We start from the raw sequence: 24,521 nt of genomic DNA, 5'->3' as shown, positions 1-24,521 counted from the left end.
CACACACAGAAAAGCTTGTGACAAGTACAGGGAAGAGTAAATGTTTCAAAGTGGATGAGGTATTGAATATTTGAAATGAAATAGTAAAAATAACGATGGAAAGATAGAGGTCTCTTCCTTGCACTTTCTGTGTACTTCAGCTAACAATTATGACAGCCACGCACGTTGTCATTTCGTGATAAGTGTATGTGTGTGCATGTTCATTTAGGTCCTAGTTCATGAATCCAGCAAGTCAAGTATTATGTCTTATGTATCTTGAAATCCTTGGCAGCACCTTCATGCATTCACTCAGCAGGGAGTTACTGAGTTCCTGCCTTATGCCAGCGACTCTTCTACTATTCTAGATTCCTGGCATATGTCAGTGGACAATGGCAACAGCAACAAAAGTCCTGCTCCATGGATATTAAATTTTAACAGTGAATGAGGAAGCCAATAATCAAATAGTGAACTATATTGTCAACACTTAAAGTATAATTGTTGAATTATATCTTAAATTGAAGAATTTGAGTTTTTTATTGTTGGCTGTTGAAAGCTATCGGCAAGCAGTGATAGGAGCAGACTCTTCAGCAGCGATTAGGGTAAAGAGAAACTGGAGATGGGGAACTTTGTTTGGAAACATAGTGGTTGAAGCAAACAGTAATGTAGGTTAAATAAGATAGTGTCTGTAGAAATGGAGCAAAGGAAAAGAATTTATTGGAAAGATATTGTGGAGTTAGAATTACTAGTACTTGTCCCATATTTTACCACAGTTGTTATAATAATGTATTTTGTTGCATCTGGGTCCTTGTATCATTATTTTTTTACTTATCTGTTTGATTGTATATTTATTTGATTACTGATAATCTAGTGGTGTCATGACAGTAGGAAGACCCTGTCAAAAGGCCAGATGTCTGAGTCCTGGCTCTACCATGGAGAAACATGTCTTTAGCGATCCCTTCACCTCAATAAGCCTCGATTTCTGTATCTTCTAAATGAAGAGAATCCACTAGATAACCTCAAAGACCATTTCCAAGTGTAACTGACTATAGTGAAAGCCATCTTGCTGCTTCGCTCTTAGTGTGCTAACTCTACTTTCCATTGCATCAGAAGCTAAGTTCTCACAAAATACACTATATGTCCATGCTGTATACAAAGAGAACAAGAATAACAGATATATGGCACATGTATTTTTATGTTTGATGAAAGCAGTAGTTAATAAATATAGTACTCAAAAATTAGTATAAGAAGCTATGTTTCAACAATAACACTTTTACTATTTTGTGTTCTCTATGTGCTACTAAGGAAAAGAGATCAAATTTGTCCTGAAATGAAAAGCATTACACAAAATCTTATTGGGAAATGAGATACATTATCACAACTTTATCTACTTTTACAGTTATGCTACCAAAGTACTCCAAGAGTATTTGCCCCTATTTATTGTTTGTATTTATTGGCCTGGATTTTACTGTCAGAAGAATATATAGTAAAAGTTTAAGCAATATGAACTGATAATTCTGATGCTGTTTATTTTAGGATGTATCAGGAATGCCAGCTCTGTGTTTTCCAATTTCCCTGGGAGGGGGTGGCTTTGATTATCGATTAGCCATGGCAGTTCCAGATAAATGGATCCAGGTAAGGTTTCATGTAAAAAATATTTTTCCTGCGGATACTATGTATTATGTTGGTTTATTTATTATTTCTTTGATTTATTTCTTGATTGTGATCAGTAGTTACAGATATAATTGAAGTATTCTCTCATTAGTGTGTTGTTTCTTGTGCTTTTTAATAAGGTGCCTCTCAAACTTCTAAAAGTTCTAATTTAAAGTATTCACACTTGCATTATACAGGCACAGAGAAAATATGATTGATATAATGTTAGCTGTGTAAATGGAATTTTGCCTTAATGCAATTATATGAAAGTTTGGTGTTCTATATTTAAAACACATTAAACTTCATCAACGCATCCATTTCTGCCTGCAAATCATCAATTAATGTAGAAGTCACTCCTTAATTCCCAGTACTTGCTTCATAGTATGTTTTTTTTCTCAACAGATTTGAATTTATCCATTCCTTCATTTAGCATTTAAAAGCCCTTACCATGTGTTAGGCACTAGGAATGAATAATTGTACATGACACCTTGCATATGATTTCTAATACAATTTTATTAAATTTAATGACAGTTCAAGTAGTTTGGATTATATTTTGTTTCATTTTATGTTTGTCTGAAAGACTAAAGTTGTTACATAGATTTGATGTAGAACATTTCTGAGTGTCCAAGTCTTTAATCATAGGCTGACTATGTATAAGGAGTCAGATATGTATCAAATAATCATTGCTTTCTGTTAAGCCCTTTAGTACAGACATGAACAGGTGCCATGAGATCACAACGGTAGAAGAGCTTAACTTTGCACAGAAAAAACATAAAGCCTACTCTGAAGGAAATAGTTATTGTAATCATCTCTTAATTGCCTTTTCTGTATCCCTAGGCAATTTGGGCAGTGCACAGCTGTGACATTAAAACTCTACCAGCACAACTTCCACTTCTCCATCTATAATGATTTTGTAAACATTGTCAGGTCAAAAAGCAAGGGTTTTACAGAGGCGATTAGACTTAAAAATCAAAGGAACAAACAAATGTGTGTTCCAACTTTAATACCTGGGAAAGTTGCTTTGTATTTGTTACCTTAAAAAAATGCTGTGGTCTTCAAGTTTCTTACCTTAGTTGAAGGTTCTTTATCCACCCACCATCTTTTATTATTTCTAATCTTCCACACAGACTTTTTTCCCCTCACAAGTGCCAAATCTTACTTTTTTTTACTGAAAAGCCTTCATCAGTCTTTGGGCAAATTCCAGGATATTTCAAGGTGTACATCAACCTAGAATTATTTTCCAGTCAGTCATGGCTCACAGTAGGATATTTCCTTCTCTGAGCAATCATGTCAGGTTTTAAAAAAAATTTAACTTACTAAACATTTCAGTACCTTGTATGCTCAAGATACTATACTATGCAGTATGTCATATAATTAGAAAAAAATGTATTGTCCTCTGTTTAGGATATGGCCATCTTGTCTTTGTAGTTTGTAAAGCCTCTGAAGACAGATATCATCTTCTGTTTTATGTAATTACTTAACATCTTTTTTCATCACCAAAGTGGGAGCCTTAGTTAATAAGACGAGATAGTTAAAATAATATTTTTTTAAAAACTCAGTGACTTTCCAGTCCTTTTATAATTTGTGCATTTAAAAAAAATTCCATAAATGATTATCATCCCTTCAAATGTCAATAAAACACATGAGTATTGATAGAAATGACAACTACTCAGAATGTATGTGTCACACATTTTATCTACACATAGAGTATGCGTTAGATTAGAATGCTAGATTTCATTCATGTTTTTGTTGTTCAGAAACAAATTATTTACCATTTTCTACTTGTAGAGTTCAAAATCAGTAGTTTGGGATATCATATTAGTTTAGTCATTTACTGAACAAATATTTGCCTATCTAAAATATGCCAAATTTGCTGTATCTTCTTTCATTTTATTTGATCATTTTTATTATCTAATAACTGATGTGTTCATGTAAAGGTAATATAGGTATTTAATTGAATTCATTCATTTATTAATTCCACCAAATAGTTATTGAGCATCTGGTATTTTTCATTATATATAGTTTTTTTAATTACACTTTTTATATTAAGATAGTTGTAGATTTCCATGCAGTTGTAAGAAATAATACAGTAAGATCTGGTGAATTCTTAAACAGTATTCCCCAATGGTAACATCTTGCAAAGCTATAGTACAATATCACAACCAGGATAGTGATACGGAATAGTCAAGATATAGAACACTTCCACTACCACAAGTTTCCCAAATGTTGCCTTTATAACCACACGCACTTCCCTCTTCCCACAGTCACTCCTTAACTTTTGACCACCACTAATCTGATCTCCATTTCTATAATTTTTTCATTTCAAGAATGTTATATAAATGGAATTATACAGTATGTAACCTTTTGGAATTGCCATTTTTCACTCAATCGAATTCTCTGGGGATTTCATCCAGGTTCTTGCATGTATCAGTAGTCTATTCCTTTTCAACTTAAAAAAAAAATTTTTATTGGAGTATAGTTGATTTACAATGTTGTGTTAGCTTCAGGTGTACAGCAAAGTGAATCAGTTATACATATATCCACTCTTTTCTTAGATTCGTTTCCCATATAGGCCATTACAGAGTACTGAGTAGAGTACCATGTGCTAAACAGTAGGTTCTCATTAGTTATCTATTTTATATATAGTAGTGTGTATATGTCAGTCCCAATTTCCCAATTTATCCCTCCCTCCCTCGCTTATCCCCTGGTAACTTGAAGTTTGTTTTCTATATCTGTGACTCTACTTCAGTGTATTCCTTTTCATTGTTAAATGATATTCCATGGCATGGATGTATCACAGTTTAATTATTGTCCATTAAAAGACATCTAGATTGTTTCTAGGTTTTGGCTCTTGTAAAGAAAGCTGCTATAAACATTTGTGTACATATTTTTGTATGACCATAAATTTTCATTATTCTAGGATAAATGTCCCAAAGTACAATTACTGGGTCTTATAGTGGTTGGATGTTAATTTGTTAAGAAACTGCCAACGTATTTTTCTGAGTAACTGTACTATTTTACATTCCCACCAGCCACTTTAGTGAGATCCAATTTCTGTACATCATTGAACAATAGCATTTGCTATTGTACTATTTTTTATTTTAATCATTCTAACAGGTGTGCAGAAGTACCTCACTATGGGTTTACTTTGTCTTTCCTTAATGACTGATGATGATGAACATCTTTTCCTGTGCTAATTTGCCTTCTGTATATCCTCTTTGGTGAAATGTTTGTTCATGTCTTTTGACCATTTTCTAATTGGATCATTTATTTACTGTGGAGTTTTGAGAGTTCTTTATATAGTCTAGATTCAACTCTTTTGTGGGGGGGTATGTGGTTGACAAATATTTTATGCCAGTCTTTGCTTGTCTTTTCATCCTCTTCATGTGGACTTGCACAGAACAAAAAGTTCTTTGTTTCCTTTAAATTTGATGAAGGCCAATTTATTATTTTTTTCCTTTTAGAGATCTCTTTTGGTGACAAGCCTAAGAATTCTTTGACTCGCCTATGTTTTCTATTAAACATTTTATAGTTTTACTTTTATATTTAAACCCATAGTCCATTTGAGTTAGTTTTTGTTCAGTCAACATGTAAGGGTTTTTTCTGTTTTTCTTTTGCCTATAGATGTCTAACTCATTCATCATGATTTGTTGAAAAGTCCATTGAACCTACTTCCATTGAATTGTTTTTACACAGTAGTTGAACTTAATTGAGCATATTTGTATAGGTCTATACATTAGTTTCAAATTGTTGCTGTATCTAAGTACCACAAACTTAATGTCTTAAAATAACACAAATTTACTGTCATATAGTCACAAGTCTGAAATGGGTCTTACTAAGCTAAAATCAAGGCATTATTAAGGATGCATTCCTTCTGGAGGCTCTGTTTCCTTGACTTTTCTAGCTTCTAAAAGCCTGTAAAAGCATGGACCTGTATTCCTGTATTCCTTGGTCCATGGTCCCTTCCCCCATCCTCAAAGCCAGCAGGGTAGCATCTTCATATCTCTCTCTTACTCTGACAATTCAGGCATCTTTTAAGAAAGCTGCCTGCAACTACATTCGGTCCATCCAGATAATCCAGGATAATTTACCCATTTCAATGTCCTTAACTTCAACATGTCTCTAAAGTCCTTTTTGCCATGTAAGGTGACATATTCACAGACTCTGGGTATTAGGATGTAAACACCTGTGGGTGGCCGTTAGTCTGCCTAATACAGCCTGTCCTCTGGTTCTCAGTGATTCACAGTGCAATTATGCAGGATGGCTAAGCACCTCTGAATTCCACTGAGCCAAAAAAAAAAAAAAAACAAACATGCAAAGGAGGATACAGGCAGGCTGGAACCCCATTTCTTGTACCAAAATCTTCATTAATTTTCTATTGTTGTGTAACAAACTACCACAAATTTAGCAACTTAAAACATTACTGTTATTATCTCACAGTTTCTTCTAAGGACACCCATTGTATTCAAAGGACCCTCCCACACTCCAGGTTAAGGATTATACAAAGATGTGAATCTGAGGGAGCCGGAATCATAGGGGCCATTTTAGAATTCTGCTTCTATCAGCGTGCCTTTGACACTTTTGGACAAGAGAAATGAACCCACTTAGAAAGAATGCGTTGAGTAAAAGGACAGGCTATTTTTACGCTATTAACGCTGAGAAGCACCAGCTTTTATAGGATAGGCAGAGGAAGGGATTTTACAGGATGTCTAGAGTGGTTGCAAAACAAAACAAAACAGTCAAGAGTTTTGCAATGGTAGACTAAGAAGGAAAGCATTTCATGGAAGGGGTAGGGTCAGGATTATCATCATGTACTGCAAGCATTTGCCTAAGAAAGAGCAATTACTGACCTAGGAGACAATCATAGTCTGAGATTTTGGCAAGGTCATTTGCACTGAAGAGGTGTTAGTGGCACAGAAGCCACACTGGAGACTGAGTAGCAGCTGAAGTGGAAACAAAAATATGTGGTCTGTTAAGATGATAATTATTCATGATAATTAGGCTTTATACTTTGAAATAACAGTTGTTTTAATTTTTTTTTTAAGAACAAGACATTTTTTTTTAAGAACAAGACATTATTCTTGCTAATTTTTTTTTTATTCAAACCTAAAAATGTAGCAAGTATATCTCTACCTTGTGGAAGTTCCGGAAAGACATACTGCACAACACTTCACTGTGGTCATTAATCAAGAGGTAGCAGCTATTACAGAGGAAAAAGGTTACAAAAATCCTAAAATGCAGTGATCAAATCATCTGCAGAAAAACAAACACATGCACACACACATGCAACACCACTGTCATTTGGATAGTCTGTATAAAAGCTGTGATTTCAGTAAACGTTTTGACAAAGATATTTTTGCTCTGTGGGTGTGCTTATATCTGCATCTCAAATAATTTGGATTGATATGCTGTATACCCTCAGACTGGGATTTAAAGTAAGGATGATAATGGTGTATTGGAATTATTTTTTGTCTTTTATTTAGTTACTTAAAGAATATAAAGATGAAGATTGGAATATGGGCAATATAGTGTATACACTCACAAACAGACGCTACCTTGAAAAGTGCATTGCTTATGCAGAGAGCCATGATCAGGTAAATTAATATGTGTATAAACCATTCTGTCTCTGTCTGTATTTATTAACATACCTAATTATAAACATATCACAGTACAAATTTCTGTAGTTTAATACAGTTAATGTAATGTGTTATCTGTCTATTTTATGTGACAACTATTCATACTTGAAAAACATTTAAAAATTATTTTGTAGATCCATAAATTCCAGCTTCAAAATGCAGTACCACGTTTACCCTGCCAAACTGTAATTAAATGATTGTGAATGACAGTTTCAAGTGTTATCTTACATGTTTTCCTTTGTTGTCACAAGAGGAATGTTGGTGCTAATCCAGGTTAATTTTAATTTCCGTTTTAGGTTTCCTTCTAAAGGTTTTCTTTTATGCCTTTTCACAAGCTTTCATCATTTTTTCCCTCAGTCACTGAAATCTTTTGCTGATTGATCGCCGTGACCTCTGTCCCTCTTGGTTTTAGTCCATCCTCTGTAATGTAGTCTGAGGTATTTTCCAAAGGGCAAAGCTAATTTTGTCAACCCAGATCTTTTGGTTAAAGCTTCTCATTCACAGCCTGTCATATCCTGGCTCATGCCAAAGTTTATTCTCTGCTCAACCCTCCAAGAGTTCTATTCTTCAATACTGTTAAATTTCCACCCATTCCTGAGTAGGTCAACCTTGCTCCAATCTTGTACTTTTCCCCACACACCTGCAAATGCCTACGTCACCTGGGAAGCTCGTGTGAAGACCTAATGCCCTGGCTCAGATGTACTCTCCTTGAAGCCTTCATCCAGGTGTATAGGGAAAAAATAGTTTCCCCATTCTTCACTTTCTCATCACATTTTAAGCAGAAAATTTGCTTCTGATACCTTTGTATTTCCAGCCTTAGCACTGTGCTATTCCTCGTAGTCACTCAATAAACATAAATAAATGCAGGAAAAGGCCATTCAGTTATATAAAGCCTATGAACCAGCATAAACAACATAAAATGAACTCCTTATACATTAAAAAGACAGTAAAACTGTCTGAAATTATTTGCAGTATATGTATTCAGAAAATTAAAGTTAAACCAATAAGCTCCTCGGTATTTCAGCAGAAATTGCCAATTTAAGGTAGACAGTAGTTTTTCAGGTGTCTCCTTTGAACTGTTAAGAAAGTATAAGTAGACCAGAGGTCAGCTACCAAGGCCCATGGGCCAGATTCTGTCTGCTGCTTGTTTTTGTAAAGGTAATTGGAACACAGCCATGTTCATTCACTCACCTATTGTCTATGGCTGCTTTTGAGCCATAATGGTATATTTAAGTAGTTGAGACTGAGGAAGGAGCCCACAATGCCTACACTATGTACTGTTTGGCCTGTACAGAATGTTTGCTCACTCATAAAGTAGACATATATTAAGTTTTATATCTTCCTAGTTGGAGCAGTACTTTCTTTTCAACTTAAGTTGGCTGTGGAGCAAGATCAAATAAATACCTATGAAGAAACCAGAACCAAAACGTAACAAAATAAGAAATGAGTAGTATTAATTTAAGATTGGGGGAATCCCTTGCCAAATACATAACAATATGAAAATTAAAATGCATGCATAAATGATATCTTTCTATTACAAACTCCTAGCAGTTATAGCATGTTTTGAGCTCCCAATATATGTGTATTTTATATGAATGAATAAAAGAATAAATAAATGAGTGGAATAAACAAATTGAAGATGAAACTGGTAGGTTAATTTCATAATTTTTCTCCCCAAATGTACAGAAACAGTATGGATTTACCAAGAATTATTTCATGCTTTAAAGATCCACATAATTCTGCCTTGTATTACAAATTGTTGGGAATGTACAAAAAGATGCAAATTGCCTAGTTCTTTCTATAAAAGCAAATGTATACTGAATTTTAAGCCTGATAAAAAATTATAAATATATATGTGAAAATAGCTTAGAGATTAAAATAGGTTTATAAGTAAAAATATTTTTCTAAAAATGAAAATAATCATACAGTAATAGGGTGAGGAGATTATGGTTTAGTCTCTATGTTTCACTATATATAATTTTTTGTCAATAAATAACACTTGGCATTAGTTAGCTGTTTTTAACCATAAATAATTCAGATCGTTAAGAGGCCTCTTCCGCTGCTCAGGGTGTTTCTGAGTTAACCTGCCCCATTTGTCAACTATTATATTTTCATATAAAACAAACTAATTTTAGATTAGATGGCAAATATAATGAGAAAGCAAATTTTACATTTTAAGAAAAGGTTGTCAATTTGCTGCTGAAGGGGAGAGGGTCCATTGTAATATATTTATATACATATTATATATATATAAATACATCTATATAAATATAAATGCATATACATATAAATTACTTTTAGGAAACTCTTCCATTCTTTCAAAACAATAAAATCATGATATGCAAGATATTTTTAAAAATCTATTAGTATTCTAATAGTTTAATGTAAGATTATGGGATTATATGAAATCATGTATGTGAAACTTTTGAAAATTGTAAAGCACTATAGAATTTAAAGAATTCATTCAATTAAAAAATTCATTGTTCAAATCCTAAAAAAAAGAAAAAATATCTGTTAGTATTCTCAACATTAAAATACATGTTTATTCTAACTTCAAAAAATGTGAAGCATCAGCTTATTATAACAAATATTCAGGTAGCTTATCATGAGTTTTTCACCAAGCTATTTTAAAAATGAAAGAAACATAGGTACATGAGATCTCTCATGTATTTCACCAGCTCACCTTCAGCATAGTGACTGTTGGAAAATACATGAAATTAATATTAATTCACACACCTCTTCTGCATTGTTTCCATTCTGTATAATTGCATGTTATTCTAGTATAAATCACAGCTGCTTAGTACCTATTATTTGCATTTATCTCAGTGACTTTTATTTTTATAGGCACTCGTTGGGGATAAGACGCTGGCATTTTGGTTGATGGATGCTGAAATGTATACCAACATGAGTGTTCTAACCCCGTTTACTCCAGTTATTGATCGTGGAATACAGCTTCATAAAATGATTCGACTCATTACTCATGCACTCGGCGGAGAAGGCTATCTCAATTTCATGGGTAAGTATGAGCTGAACATATATCCAATCTGTGTTTAAAATGTTAACTAATATTATATATGACATAAGTTATGCAGAATATTTTGGTTTGGTTGTTCAGGTTTTAAATAGAAAATTATAACTTTATTTCTTTAAAGCACTGTCATTTTTACAGTGTAAACTGTAAAAATTAAATTGCTTTAAGATTATTGTTATACTAATACATGATGCAAAAGTAATCTAATGGCTGATATTTTATTTAATATTGTTGTCAATAAGTGGGGTGAACTTTTTTTAAACGGAATTATTATTCTGAATTTAATCATTGAGTTTATTATTATAGTGTTTGTAATACATTGAACATAAGAAGGATATAATTGTCATGTCATAGCATATTGAGCTAATATTATTGGTCTTCTCTGAGGTAATTGTATACCAGTATACTTGTATTATAAATGTGGAAGCCAATGCCTAAGATACTGTGATGGACAAAAAAAATGTATTTATTTTAAAAAATAGGAAAATATGAATATTCAAAGGTCATTGTTGTCTGAAGGATCTTGAATGATAAAACATAAAAATCAGCTATTACCATTTTCAGTTCTATTTGGTCAACCATGACCATTTGAGTTTTAGGAAATTTCACCAGTTTTTAGGTTAGAGAGAGCTAGAAAGATTGGAAAATGCATATGGGAGACTGACATTTTTCTACAATAAAAGCTGTAGAGCTTCAGATTAATTCATTTCTATCTGGAAATTTTTATTAAAAAATCTCAGATTGGGACTTCCCTGATGGCGCAGTGGTTGAGAGTCCGCCTGCCGATGCAGGGGACACGGGTTCGTGCCCCGGTCCGGGAAGATCCCACATGCCTTGGAGCGGCTGGGTCCGTGAGCCATGGCCGCTGAGCCTGCGCGTCCGGAGCCTGTGCTCCGCAACGAGAGAGGCCACAACAGTGAGAGGCCCGCGTACCAAAAAAAAAAAAAAAAAAAAAAAGTCTGATGAAAGTTCATAATGAGAATTGAGTCTTGGTCAATATTTTCCCTGAGGGTAAAAATGGATCATGGACAGCTAAGATCTTAACAAATCTCCAGTAACTTCATAAATTTTGTGAAATGTTTATATTAATATAATCTTAACTGTATATATTCAACCTGAGGATGGCTAAGATGCTATTCTGTTTTGGAAACTCTTCCCATGGAACTTTCAATAGTAACACAACTAAATAAACATAATTATTTCTAGCATCTCTCTATAAGGTCTGTAAATTGACCATATTTGTGGTATCAAATATAATTTTGAAATTATTCTTTGATACAGGACTCAAAGATCTTTTGAAGTTTTCTTCTTACATTTGTCCTTCAAAAGGCTTATAATGTTTAACTCCAATATAGCACTTTTTAAAAATCCTTCTGTCTCAATGTCTTATCTAAATCTAGCATTTCTCTACTAACTTTGAAACCAGCAATCTCAAAGTCTCTATAATTTCTGATTATTGATGTTGTTTTATGAAATTTAATATTTCCCTGTAAGCAATCATGACTTTAAATATTTTTTTTCCACTTTCTGATCATGGCACTCTCCTGCTGAATGGCTTCAATGACTGCAGTGTCCTCCAGCTGACCTCTAGGCCTTGCATGAATGGTCTCCCATGGGTCTCCCCATTGATGGCTCTGCTCCAGTCAAGCAAGCCTTCTTTCAGTTCAATTAATGTACCAACTTCCTTCCACTATGAATTCTGTATATTTTTCTGTTCTCCCCTCTGAAATCACTCTACTTACCTGACAATCCTTCATTTGCAAATCTTTTTTCCTTAGGGCAGTCTTTTCTAAAGCCTCAAACTTCACTAGTTTTACCTATTATACATTTTTATATTACCCTAAACCTACCTTTTGTGGCACATAACAAAATTACATTTTCAAAAACTATTAAATTTATAGCTGCCTTGATACATTTAAAACTGAATGAAAATAGGGGTCATCTGTATCTTATTCACTATTATATCTTCATGAACTAGTAGCAATTAGCACAGTATCTAGCACATCACAAGACTTGCACATTTTTCCAAAAAAGGATATTTTATATATTTATATATATACATATATGCATATATGTAATTACCTTGTAATTATTTTTAGCAGTAGTTCATTAGCTGCAATCACCAGTTGTAGTTTTGTTTTGTTTTGTTTTGTGTGCGGGACGAGGGCCTCTCACTGTTGTGGCCTCTCCCATTGCGGAGCACAGGCTCCGGACGGGCAGGCTCAGCGGCCATGGCTCACGGGCCCAGCCGCTCCGCGGCACGTGGGATCTTCCCGGACCGGGGCACGAACCTGTGTCCCCTGCATCGGCAGGCGGACTCTCAACCACTGCGCCACCAGGGAAGCCCCAGTTGTAGTTTTAAGGAAAGTTATTTTTTTTTCAAGTGGCATGTAAGAAATTAATTTTTAAAAAGATCAATTTAAGAAATTCAAGACTAAGGAGCAATCTGGTTGTTTACTCATGTTTTAGGCATTTTAAAACTTACTAACTTTTGGAATTTTATTTTTATTTCCCTCTAGTAGAGAAAGAATGATTTAAAAGAAGTAAGAAAACAACATACTTTTGTAGTTTTTCATTTAAATCTATTTACCTAAATTCATCAGGCATTTAGATATGTGTTCTGTTTATCAAAAATAATTAAGATCAATATGAATTCTCTCACAATGATACCAGTTTGGCTTATTTGTTTTATTTTATTTGTTTTTGTCTTATATACTCATAATTTTGAGTTTAAAAAAGTTCTTTCACTCTGGTTAAAGCCAGGGGAATATTTGCAAGGTTTTTTTAATTTTTAATTTGCTAGGTTATTTTAATTGATTATGAATAAATAGGTTTATATTTTCTATTCTTCCACCATATCATCATATGAAAGAATCAAATATAGAAGAGGGGAGCAGGGATAGTTAAATTACTTTTATATTTTTATATCATTGATCATAAGAGTTATAATAAATATTAACAAAAGTAAATTTATATTTGACATAGCATACTATATTTTCTAAAACATTTTCATATGCCTCATCTAACTCAATCTTCGTAAAAGTTTTTTTTTTTTTAATACTGTCTGGCTTGCAAAGAAACATGGGGTGAAAGAAGAATATTCAGGTATCTAGGTAGATGTTCCAAGTCCCATTTTACTAAAGCTACAACTCAGAGAGGAAAAGGGACACACCTAATATTGTACAACTAGAAAATGACAGCAGCTGATTGTCTTTTTCTTCTATTTACAATATGAAAAAATTAGAAATGAAAATTATTATTAGATCAGTGTATAGATTAGCTACCAAAATATGGTTAATAAATATCTTTTAGAGAAAAGGTAGAGCATAGTGGTTAAGAAAGCGATCTCAATGGGAATACAAGCTTAGCTGTGTGAGCTGGGTAAGGGGCATCATTACTCTGTGCCTTTGTTTGCTCAGTGGTAGAATGGAGTAGTGCCTGCCTCAGAGGATTGTTTTCAGGGTGAAATGATTTAATACGTACACAAGACTTAGAATATTGCCAGGCATATAACTCATAGTTAATGTTTCTTTAAATTTAATTTCACTTGAAGTTAAGTTTACTATTATTATTTTTAATATTACTAGCTATTCCATTGAATATATGGGTCCTGAACGCTGATGTTTCAATTCCATCCAAAAGTGTTTCTTTAGAATCTTATATGATAGTATATTGTTTAATGTAAAAGTTTCTTAAAATATTTAATTCATTTCCTCTTGAAAACATCAGTAAAGGCAGTAATTCTTTGTTAAAAATCAAATGACATTTTCCTAGGTGGTATTATGTGGTTAATTATACAGAAGTTAAGCCATTTCTATAGTAAATCTCACTAAGAGTTAAGATTACTTTTTTTTTTTAATTCATAGTGATGTCTGCTGAATGCTGCTGCTAAAACATCTTACTTAACTTTCATGTATGAAGAGGTGTGATGTTTGCCTTGATTCTCATTTCTAGGATAAGCCAATATGATATTAATCAGTTAACATTTATTATATATTATATGGTATCTGTGTATGAGTGTTTGTGAGCATTGTATAAAACTTAATATAGGGCTTCCCTGGCGGCACAGTGGTTGAGAGTCCGCCTGCCGATGTAGGGGACACGGGTTGGTGCCCCGGTCCGGGAAGATCCCACATGCCGTGGAGCGGCTGGGCCCGTGAGCCATGGCCGCTGAGCCTGCGCGTCCGGAGCCTGTGCTCCACAACGGGGGAGGCCACAACAGTGAGAGGCCCGTGGACCGCAAAAAAAAAAAAAAAAAAACTTAATATATTTTTCTGGAATACCTGTGCCGAGATTTATTTTACACAGAAAGAGGGAGGAAGGGAGGGAGCGAGAGAGAGATGTAGATTGATATAAAGCAACTTCAGTTTAAAAAGTTAGTGAATTTGACATATATATCAATTTAAACTATACACAATATATTTATAACACATTCTAAAATGTGTTTTAACACAATTTATAACATTCCTTCATGCTTCAGACATTTATATGTATCTACTATGTATCAGGTATTGTTAAGTGGTGGATATTCCTGGGTGAAAAAGAGTTCTTGCCCTCAAGGTCTCAAAACCCAAAAGGGGATCCAGACAAGTAAGCAGACAAGTATCTCTGTCCTAGTACATTCACTAGATACAGTGATAGAGATAAGCAGAGAATGTCATGTAAATGTGTAGGAAACTGGGTTAAGAGATTAGGTTGTTGGTGGAATTTATGAGCTGCTTCAGCCAGACAAGCATAGAAAAATAGAAAGGCACAAGAAAGCCATATGACAAACTTAGGGAAAGTCTAAGAAGGAGTAGGACTGAAGCAGTGGAGTGAGATTAAATCAGTTGGGAATATTAAATTTCAAATAAATGAAAAAACTGGGGCCCAAAGAAATCAATTCAGAGATCATTCATTGATTGGCAAGTTTAATGAAAAAAATGTGGTTTTCAATCACTTTAAAGCATCATGAACTCTTCAGTAAGAAAGGCCTGGTATTGACTGATGGTTTAATAGCTTTATGGTTTATTTTTTTATCTATTTGTAATATAACTAAAAGGAGACAGATTAGAAAACTAAGACGTGATTATTGATAATCTATGTGGATATGTCTGTGCTATTTTTATAATCAGTGGTTATTTAATGTTTAATTGTTGGTTAAAAATAAATATAGAATGAAAAACATCTGCTTTACACATTGGATGACCTCAGTGAATATATGTTGCAGGCATACCTTGTTTCACTGCGCTTCACTTCATTGTACTTCACAGATATTGTGTTTTTTACAAATTGAAGGTTTGTGGCAACCTTGCGTTGAGCAAGTCTATGGGCACAATTTTTACAACAGCCTTTGCTCACTTCCTGTATCTATCCCATTTTCATAATTCTCGCAGCATTTCATACTTTTTCATTATTATTATATTTGTTATGGTGATCTGTGATCAGTGCTCTTTTTTTAATTGAAGTGTAGCTGATTTACAGTATTATATTAGTTTCAGGTATATAACATAGTGATTCAATATTTTTACAGATTATACTCTATTTAAACTTATTACAAAATATGGCTATATTTCCCTGAGCTGTACAATATATCCTTGTAGCTTATTTATTTAATACATATCTCTTAATCTCCTACCCTTATTTTGCCCCACCCCTTCCATTTCCCCACTGGTAACCACTAATTTATGAGTCTGTTTCTGTTTTTTTATATTCATTTGTTGGTTTCATTTTTTAGATTCCATATATAAGTGATAACAGAGTATTTGTCTTTCTCTGTCTGACATTTCACTAAGCATAATACCTTCTAGGTCCATTCACATTGTTGCAAATGGCAGAATTTCATTCTTTTTTATGTCTGACTAATATTCCATTGTGTGTGTATATATATATTTTTTGTATCACATCTTCTTTATCCATTCATCTGTTGATGGACACTAAGGTTGCTTCCATATCTTGGCTGTTATAAACAATGCTGCTATGAACATTGGGGTGCATGTTATCTTTTCGAATTAGTGTTTTCATTTTCTTCAGATATATTCCCAGGATTGGAATTGCTGGATCGTATGGTAATTCTATTTTTAGTTTTTGGAGGAACCTCCATACTGTTTTCCATAGTGGCTTCACCAATTTACATCCCCACCAGCAGTGTACTAAGGTTCCCTTTTCTCCACATCCTCTCCAACATTTGTTATTTGTAGACTTTTTGATGATAGCCATTCTGACAGGTGTTTGGTGATATCTCATTGTGGTTTTGATTTGCTTTAATATTACTATTGCAGCTTGCCAAAGGTTCAGATGATGGTTAGCACTTTTTAGCAATACACTACTTTTTTTTTTTTTTTTTTTTTGTGGTACGTGGGCCTCTCACTTTTGTGGCCTCTCCCGTTGCGGAGCACAGGCTCCGGACGCGCAGGCCCAGCGGCCATGGCTCACGGGCCTAGCCACTCCGTGGCATGTGCGATCCTCCTGGACCAGGGCACAAACCTGTGTCCCCTGCATTAGCAGGTGGACTCTCAACCACTGCGCCACCGGGGAAGCCCAGCAATACACTATTTTTTAAATTAAGATATGTACATTGTTTTTAGAAATAATGCTATTACTATAGACTATAGTATAGTGTAAATGTAACTTTTATATGCACTGAGAAACCAAACAATTTGTGTGACTCACTATATTGCAATATTCACATTATTGAGGTAGTCTGGAACTGAACCCACAGTACTTTCTCACTATGCCTATACTTGTATGTAGATAAACTGCTAAAGCAATTCAAAGAAAAAGAAACTGTGGTTAATGATATATTTTGCCCCATTTTCTGGTGGTTCTCTGGTTATCTTGGAAGTGCTACCTTTTCCTAACCCAGCTTACTGAGGCAGAGGGAGTAGTTGCATGACCTTGTCATGTGACTTGTCAGGAACTGCTATAGAGAGGTGTGGCCAGGCAGGCAAATGGGCTACTATGTCCAGTAATTGTGTACTGGGAAAAAAACACCAATACTGATGCTGCAGTATTAATTCCAGATACAGTTGACCCTTGAACAATGCAATTTTGAACCGCAAGTGTCCACTCATACATGAATATTTTTCAGTATTTAGTACTACAGTACTACAAACTAAGTGGTTGGTTGGATCTACAGATGTGGAGGCACTAAGCATATGGAGGGCCAACTATAAGTTACTAGTGGATAAACCTTGTCATTTTTCAAGAGTCAACTGAAATACCAAAATAATGCATTGATGGTATTCTTTATTAAAGACTGCTTAGAATTCTAGAAAAAGAGAAGAACCTAAGTATTTAACTCATTTAAAATATAAACATGTACATATTTTAAAATATCAAGTAAAGTATAAATTAAAATCTAAATATTAAGCACATATCTTGCTGATTTAAAATATTGGCAGACATGTATAATCTTAAGAATCAGCTATCCAAACAAAATGATGAAAATTTAATCTCAAAGTCAAAAACTAAATAATATTATTTAATCATTTTTAAAGATTTGAATTTCAAAACTAACGTGAATTAAAGTGTTGTCATCATCGAGTTAGTTCCAAGTCAGTTTCTGTGAAAAATTTTCTGGCTCTTCAGAAAGCTCTTTGTAATCCTATCCTAGGCTGGGCAATGGTAGGAGAAGGTTACATTGGACAGCTAACTCCAAATATGTTCATTTTCACGTAACCAGGTGTCTTATAACTTGAAGAAAATCTTTTTAAGCAACTTGACTTCATTTTCTTGAGTTTCATCATATACAGATAGAGATTCAGATGTAGAGTGATCTGAATCACTTTCAATACTGTCATGTTCATGTTCCACTTGTTCAGAAAGTCTTTGAACTAAAGTAAGAATCATTCTTGCAACAGAAGCTTTGCTTTCCCGGTTACCATTTTCTTTTTCCTCCTGGGGACTCTGTTATAGAATACCATTTTCTAAATGAGTACACTTTCATTCCATTAGAAATTTTAATGCTGCATGTAACTCTCTGGGTTTATGTCAAAACATAAGTGATTCCAATTTCTCATTTAAAAAGCACTGAACTAGCAGGGTTAAAATCAACAAAACTAACAATGTTTCACTACTATAATATGGCATGGTAGTCCAGAAAACTGAAAACTCATGTTGCAGTCATAAAATACATATTCCCCATGACATCAGCTGTTACTGCATAAAACTGAAATGTCAGAAGTAATCTGGAATCATTGGGACTCATTGATTTGTTCCCTCATTTATTTATTCATTCATTCAGTTAAACCAATTGTTTTCATGTCAATTTCTGGATGTAAGTAGAGTTGTGTGAAGGCAAAGAAGTTCATGCTTGATAACTTTTATATTATCAGTGAGGTCATCATTTGAGAGTGGAAGGAGTAAGAGACTTTTGAGAAAAAAAGTAGAAGTATGAAATGGACATCTTCAGGCGTGAAAATACTAGAGAACTGTAGTAGGATATCTAGGTAATACTGAATGCTCATTTGAGATTTGTAATCAAGATTATAAGCCAAATCAACCTCTTTGTTGTGTGACATTTTTTTTTTTTCCTAGTAGTCCATGGTTGATCAAGGGTTGGAATTTTGTCAGGCATCTGTCAAAAGAGGGAAGGATTTTGAAAGTATTAGAAAATAGCTGATGTAATAGAGAACCCATAAATCACTGATTCTCAAAATTGCACACTGGAATGACCTGGAGAGTTTCAAAAAATACTAGAAATTGTGATTGAATTGGCCTTTGCTATAGCCTGGGCTTTGGAATTTTTTAAAGATTCCTTAAGGCTAGGAAGTAAAGAGAGAATTCCAAGAGGATGTAAAAGATATAGGAAAGTTCTCTGGTTCTAGAACAGAAATCATAGAGGGCACAGTACAAGGAAGGGAAGTTGGGACAGATGATGGGTATGTTGTGAGTCCAACTGTCAGTGAAGGGCCAGTGAAGGACCAGGAAGCTGGACTTGGACTTCCCATAGCAAACAAGGCAAACAGGAATGGGGCTGCTTCTGGAGTTTTCCTGGTTGGTATTGAGAAGCTTTCTCGAATAGATTTTTATCAACAGATAGAATTTAAATGAGAAGGCTTTTCTACTTTTCTTATATTGTTTTCTCTATTTATAAACAAACTAAAATCATGACAATGGAGTAAACTGTCTTTTATTAACAGCGTGGTCATCTGGTATGCGTACATCTGTTTTTATTACTTTCTTGTTTAGGAATCTCATTACCATGATGTTTTCCTAGTTTCTGTAATGAGTGGTACCTGCGGAGAAAGAGGCATAATTACAAACTGGCAATTTTCTCTCTCAGCAGTATTATGAAATTTCCATTACTAAATCTGAAGGATTTTCTCAATATGATTATATTGTATTTTGACATTTGAAATTCGGTGGGACATTCTTTAATGAATATGTTACATTCTCCCTAAAGCCACAGGGAAAGTTGGATGGATTTTGTGTCGGTCTGCATTTAGTGATAGCTGCATTATACTTCAGTGTAAAATGTGTGATCCTACTTCACATCTTCCATCTGTGATTGTTTAGTGTCAAACTTGTAAATTCTTCTTTTTTCTGATAGATAGGAATACAATAAAAATTTAAATGTCTTCCTGCTAAGTGCTGGAATTGAAGCAGTTATAAGAGGACAAAATGCACTCTGCCGAACAGTAGGAGTGCTGGTTTTTGGCATTTTCTCTTAGCTTGTTGAGGCAAGTTTACTGAATGTGACACAGCTAGGAGAAGTCTGTAAAACTGAGCTGTGAAAAACTGCAAAATTCTCAATATGAGCAGCTGTAAATGGCTTGAAGCCCTGTTAAAATGCTCAGAGACACAAATAGAATCTATTTTAAATGGCATAGACTTAAAAGTAATGGCCCTGATTTGATTCACAGCACACTGATAACCAATTTTGGCTGGCATTTAATGAGAACATGAGTACAGCATGGGGCTAAGAAGGAAGTGCTGCTGCAGTTACCTGGGGATCTTTAAAATACTGAACCCTGAGCCTCATCAACCTTTCACGCCAGAGTCAGCGATCATGAGGCTGTGACACTAGTGGTTTTTAAAAACAAATCTCACAAAGTGATTAACTTGTGGAGATAGAACATAGAGATCCACTGATGGGAAGGAAATGCAAAAATGAAAGTTGGGCCAAAGACAGGTCCAGACTGTGCTGGGATCACTGGGGGCTAGCTGAGGGACTCACCTGTCCCTTTCCCGACGTGATTTAAATACCCCGCTCAGTACCAGAAGTGTTCTTTCTGACAGGTTAATTTTCACACAAGAACCTTCAAATCCTTGCCGACGATTATAACCTTGGAGAAGAGTCACTTTAGAGAAGTTCATCTTCACGTAGTGAAGAATGTTTCTGATGCAATTTATCCACATTTTTCTCTAGCCCACTCACATTGTTCAAGCTGAATACATCACACCCTTTACACATAGGAAAAGGGTCTACTAGTAATCTGGATGTTGAGAGGAAAACAGAAGCAACTGAACCTATGTGTCCTTAATTCTTCCCGTCTTGATCTTAGGGTAGGATATCTGTATAAGTCCCTGCATTTCTTCTTTTGGGGTCTGTGTGGTTGTCAGTGGTGTTATTGGGTGTGGTGTAAATGATTCTCCCTAAACTACTGTTCAGCTGGGCTGACGTCCTACTGAAGTTCCAAAGAAATGGTTAAAGCAATAAGATGAGACCCACTGCAGGACCCCAGTCTTTATCCATCTAAGCAAGGTCTGCTGCTCTCTGGTCATTTGCCTCTAAGCCTTTTACACCAGAAACCAGAATTTTTTTCTCTCTTTGGTTTATTGCTCTAAAACTGCATTAGAAAGTAGAGATATTAATTATTACTGTTGGTTCAAATGTTTATTTCATTAGAGAGGCTTGCTGGGAAAATAAGATCGTTCTTCTGTGCAGAACATGCTAATCAATGGAATATTATTCCTCATGTGTTATGGATTTTAAGCCAAAACTTACCATCTAGGGCACTGACTTTTCTCAGTGAGAAGGTATATGATCATATCTTTATAAAGAAAGAAAATTCCCACATATGGGAGACACGTATTTTTCTTTTCATCTCTCTCTCCTCAAGGTGAGATAATCACAAATAGGAAGTTCAACATGTAGGCTGCATAGCAGATTTCCGAATGTAACAAAACAATAAAATGGGCCTGGACCTTAAAATAAGTCCCAGTGAAAAGAGCACAATTTTTTTCTAAAGTTAATATCTGAATTATTTGCTCTTAGGCTACTACACACACAAAAACACACACATAAATACACATTGTTTGTATACTGTGTGTGTGTATGTATGTGTATGTATGCATGTATGTATATATAACATTGAATGAACTCACTATCCACATAGCCCTGGGTTAAAAGTTTAGTATATAAACTTCTCTAGCTCCATTGTTGAGTTGTAGATGGTGGAGTTTGCAGAATGGAGGAACTATGTAATTTAACATTATTTAGAAACAGAAATTTCATCAAACCTTCCTTATTACTTTGTTACCAAGCATTTTAAAAGAACTTCAAAGCCTCACTTTATGAGCTTCAGTGTCCCACAGAAGAATCCTCTAAATTCAGGGAGTCATCTAGGTCCAGGATCCTCTGTCAAATTGCTCATCTTCCTAAGAAGGGAAAAAATAAGGTATTATCCTAAGACATGTGAGTAAAGATAAATTAATATATAATGGACATCATACCTAGCCCTGGATTCCTAATTTAGAGTTATATCTTTAAGCCTCCCCCTGATCCAGTCCCAAAGGCCCACCTGGGTGATAACCTCATCTTATTGGTGGAATCTGCCTAAAAGATATGCCAATAAATGAATAAGCATCCCACTCTCACCCACTGGTCCCATCGTATGGATTTTCTTTACACGTCACAATATTTCTGCTGTGGCGTTAGGCTCTTGAATCATTTCTCTCTTTTACTAATTCTCTTCTCTCCACTTTTACTAGATAGTAAGTCTTGTTATTTGGCTCACAGCCTTTTAGAGCTTTTCATAGGCTTCTAGAGGTTACCGAGAAACCCCCAGATCTTCCTTCCAAGCAGGATTGATCAGAGAGTTTATTTTAGCTAAAAGACTGAATGGCTGACTTTTCCAGTATTATTCAAGCAGGCTGTAAAAATCCTTATAACCATAGGATGCAAAAGGTGATTGATTATATATTACCAGAGCTGGTGAGCTATGTATGGCTGTCATCTCTTGGGATGTGATGGTGACTGCTCTAAACACAAATAATCTGCTCTGACAGCGTTTCTCCTGAGCAACTTGCCAACAGGAGATAGGATTTAGAAGGTGAATTTCTTTGCCTCTAAAACTTGAGATCATTATCTGAGTTTTAACTCTCCACCCCACCTCACTCCCCCAAACAAAGCAGGATGGTGAAATATACACACTAATCTCAGTTAGTAGTAGAGTGATTAAATTCCTTGGGAAATATAGTAATTTTTCTTTTTCCTTTCTCACTGGAGAGACACAAGTTTCTCTTTGGGAATATATTTTCCTTGAGGGATTGGGGACATGCATATTATTTGGGTGACTTGTCTTCATTTGACAGTCTTTGAACAAGGTAGTCTTAAACTAGCTCCAATATCTTGAATATTTACCCTGAGCAAGGCAGTACAATAAGTGCTTTACATATAATATCTCATTTAAACCTGTGTTGCCATCCTGAAAGGTAGGAATGATTGCCTTCATTTCACACGTAAAGGACATGAAAGGTTAAGTGGCCTGTTCAGATCAATACAAGAGCCAGAATTTGAGCACAGCTCTGTCTGCCTCACACTACTTCATATGAGCCAATATAGTCAGCCCTCAGTTCCCGTGATGGGGCAGGGATTGCTTCCAGGACCCTCCAGGATAGCAAAATCCAAGGATGTTCAGGTCCCTTACGTAAAATCAGTCATGCAGTACAGTCTTTTGTATCCGTGGTTTTTGCATCCTGGGATACGGAGAGCCAACTCTATTATTATTTTACCTAAAATGTATGCTAAGATTGTCAGTGATATTGGTAAATCTCTAGCTATAAACATCCCTCCAGAGGAGGTAAGTCAAAGAGGAAAATAACAAACCAAATTTTATATTGTGCAGCAGTCTGAAACAAATCAAGGGAAAAAGTAACTTATTCTCAAATTTCAAGCCAGTCTTACAAATGACTTGTTAGTCCCCTTCCTTCATTCTACAGTGATTCAGCACCTACTGCCAGGTCAGGTACCAGCCTAGGACCTATCTTACAAAGAGAAGACGTAGGCATTAGCTCACGGAGCGTAGTGTCCAGGAAGGAGACTGACAAAGCCAGATAGCCGTAAGTGTGTTGGGTGATAAATGTCACCTTCAAGATCCGCATTGAGCAGTGTGAGTACCCCAGGGAAGAACACTAAACTGATACTCGGGGGGCGGGGGTGGAAGTAGTGGGCTATAAGGGAGGGTGTCCTGCAGAAAGGGAGTTCAGTTTAAAGTGCCCCATTCCTTTCTATCCTGATCCTCTATGAGTGTCCCTCACTGGAATGGTGACTATGAAAAGCTAAGAAGGTGAAACAGAATGAGGGACATATTAATTTAGGACATGAATGATGAGAGAGAGGCCAAGTCATAGAGAGCTATTGAAGGGTTTTTACAGGAGATTGACATTGTCAGATCCACAGTTTAGATATGTTACTGGACTAAAAATGTGAGAGATAGATTTAAGGGGGCAGTGACCTCACACTAAATATAGCACTGCAAGATCTTCTGTCACTGGAGTTCTTTAAAATTGGTTTAAAACTGTAGGTCTCAGTTCTTTCCACACTATTCACATCAGTCAATAAATTGGATGTATCTCTTGTGGATGGTTTCAAAATCATTTACTTCATTAAAAAAAAAAGATTTTTCTGAAGATTATGAGGAAAATAAAACTGCCATTTTCCAGAGCCATACAAATACTAGGATTCCTCTGATTATTGCCTCAAAATGAAAGAGAAATTTAATTGTTAATTCCACCTAAGTTATGTAATATAAGGATAAAACTATCATTATATTATTTAGGTAAATTATTCTTACTGTATATTTATATCCAAAGTAATCAAGTATTAGTACTTGAAATTTTTGGTCTATGTAGGTCATATAAAAGATACGTTTCTTTGTGCAAGTTTGAATCAACCTCTGCATTTTATTTCATAATTCAAAAATGATCCAGGTGCTTGATTTAAGCAGTTTTAAAAATATAGGTAGTATAGGTATAACTCACATTATGAAATAACTATCATTTGGAAAAGTTTTCTTTAA

At 34.9% G+C, this 24,521-nt stretch overlaps 1 protein-coding gene across 1 annotated transcript in view; it reads left to right on the top strand.

Annotated features, from left to right (window-relative positions):
- The window catches only part of GBE1 (1,4-alpha-glucan branching enzyme 1), a 297,767-nt gene that overhangs the window by 211,453 nt on the left and 61,793 nt on the right, over positions 1–24,521 (top strand). The window contains exons 10-12 of the mRNA XM_082840201.1: positions 1,513–1,611; positions 7,113–7,223; positions 10,110–10,281. Coding sequence (XP_082696327.1) covers positions 1,513–1,611; positions 7,113–7,223; positions 10,110–10,281 — 382 coding nt within the window. The remainder of the gene's footprint in view (positions 1–1,512; positions 1,612–7,112; positions 7,224–10,109; positions 10,282–24,521) is intronic.

Source organism: Leucopleurus acutus (genome assembly GCF_964270905.1).
Source record: "Leucopleurus acutus genome assembly, chromosome: 5".
In the NCBI taxonomy this organism is placed as follows: domain Eukaryota; kingdom Metazoa; phylum Chordata; class Mammalia; order Artiodactyla; family Delphinidae; genus Leucopleurus; species Leucopleurus acutus.
This window is presented reverse-complemented; position numbering and strand designations above follow the sequence as displayed.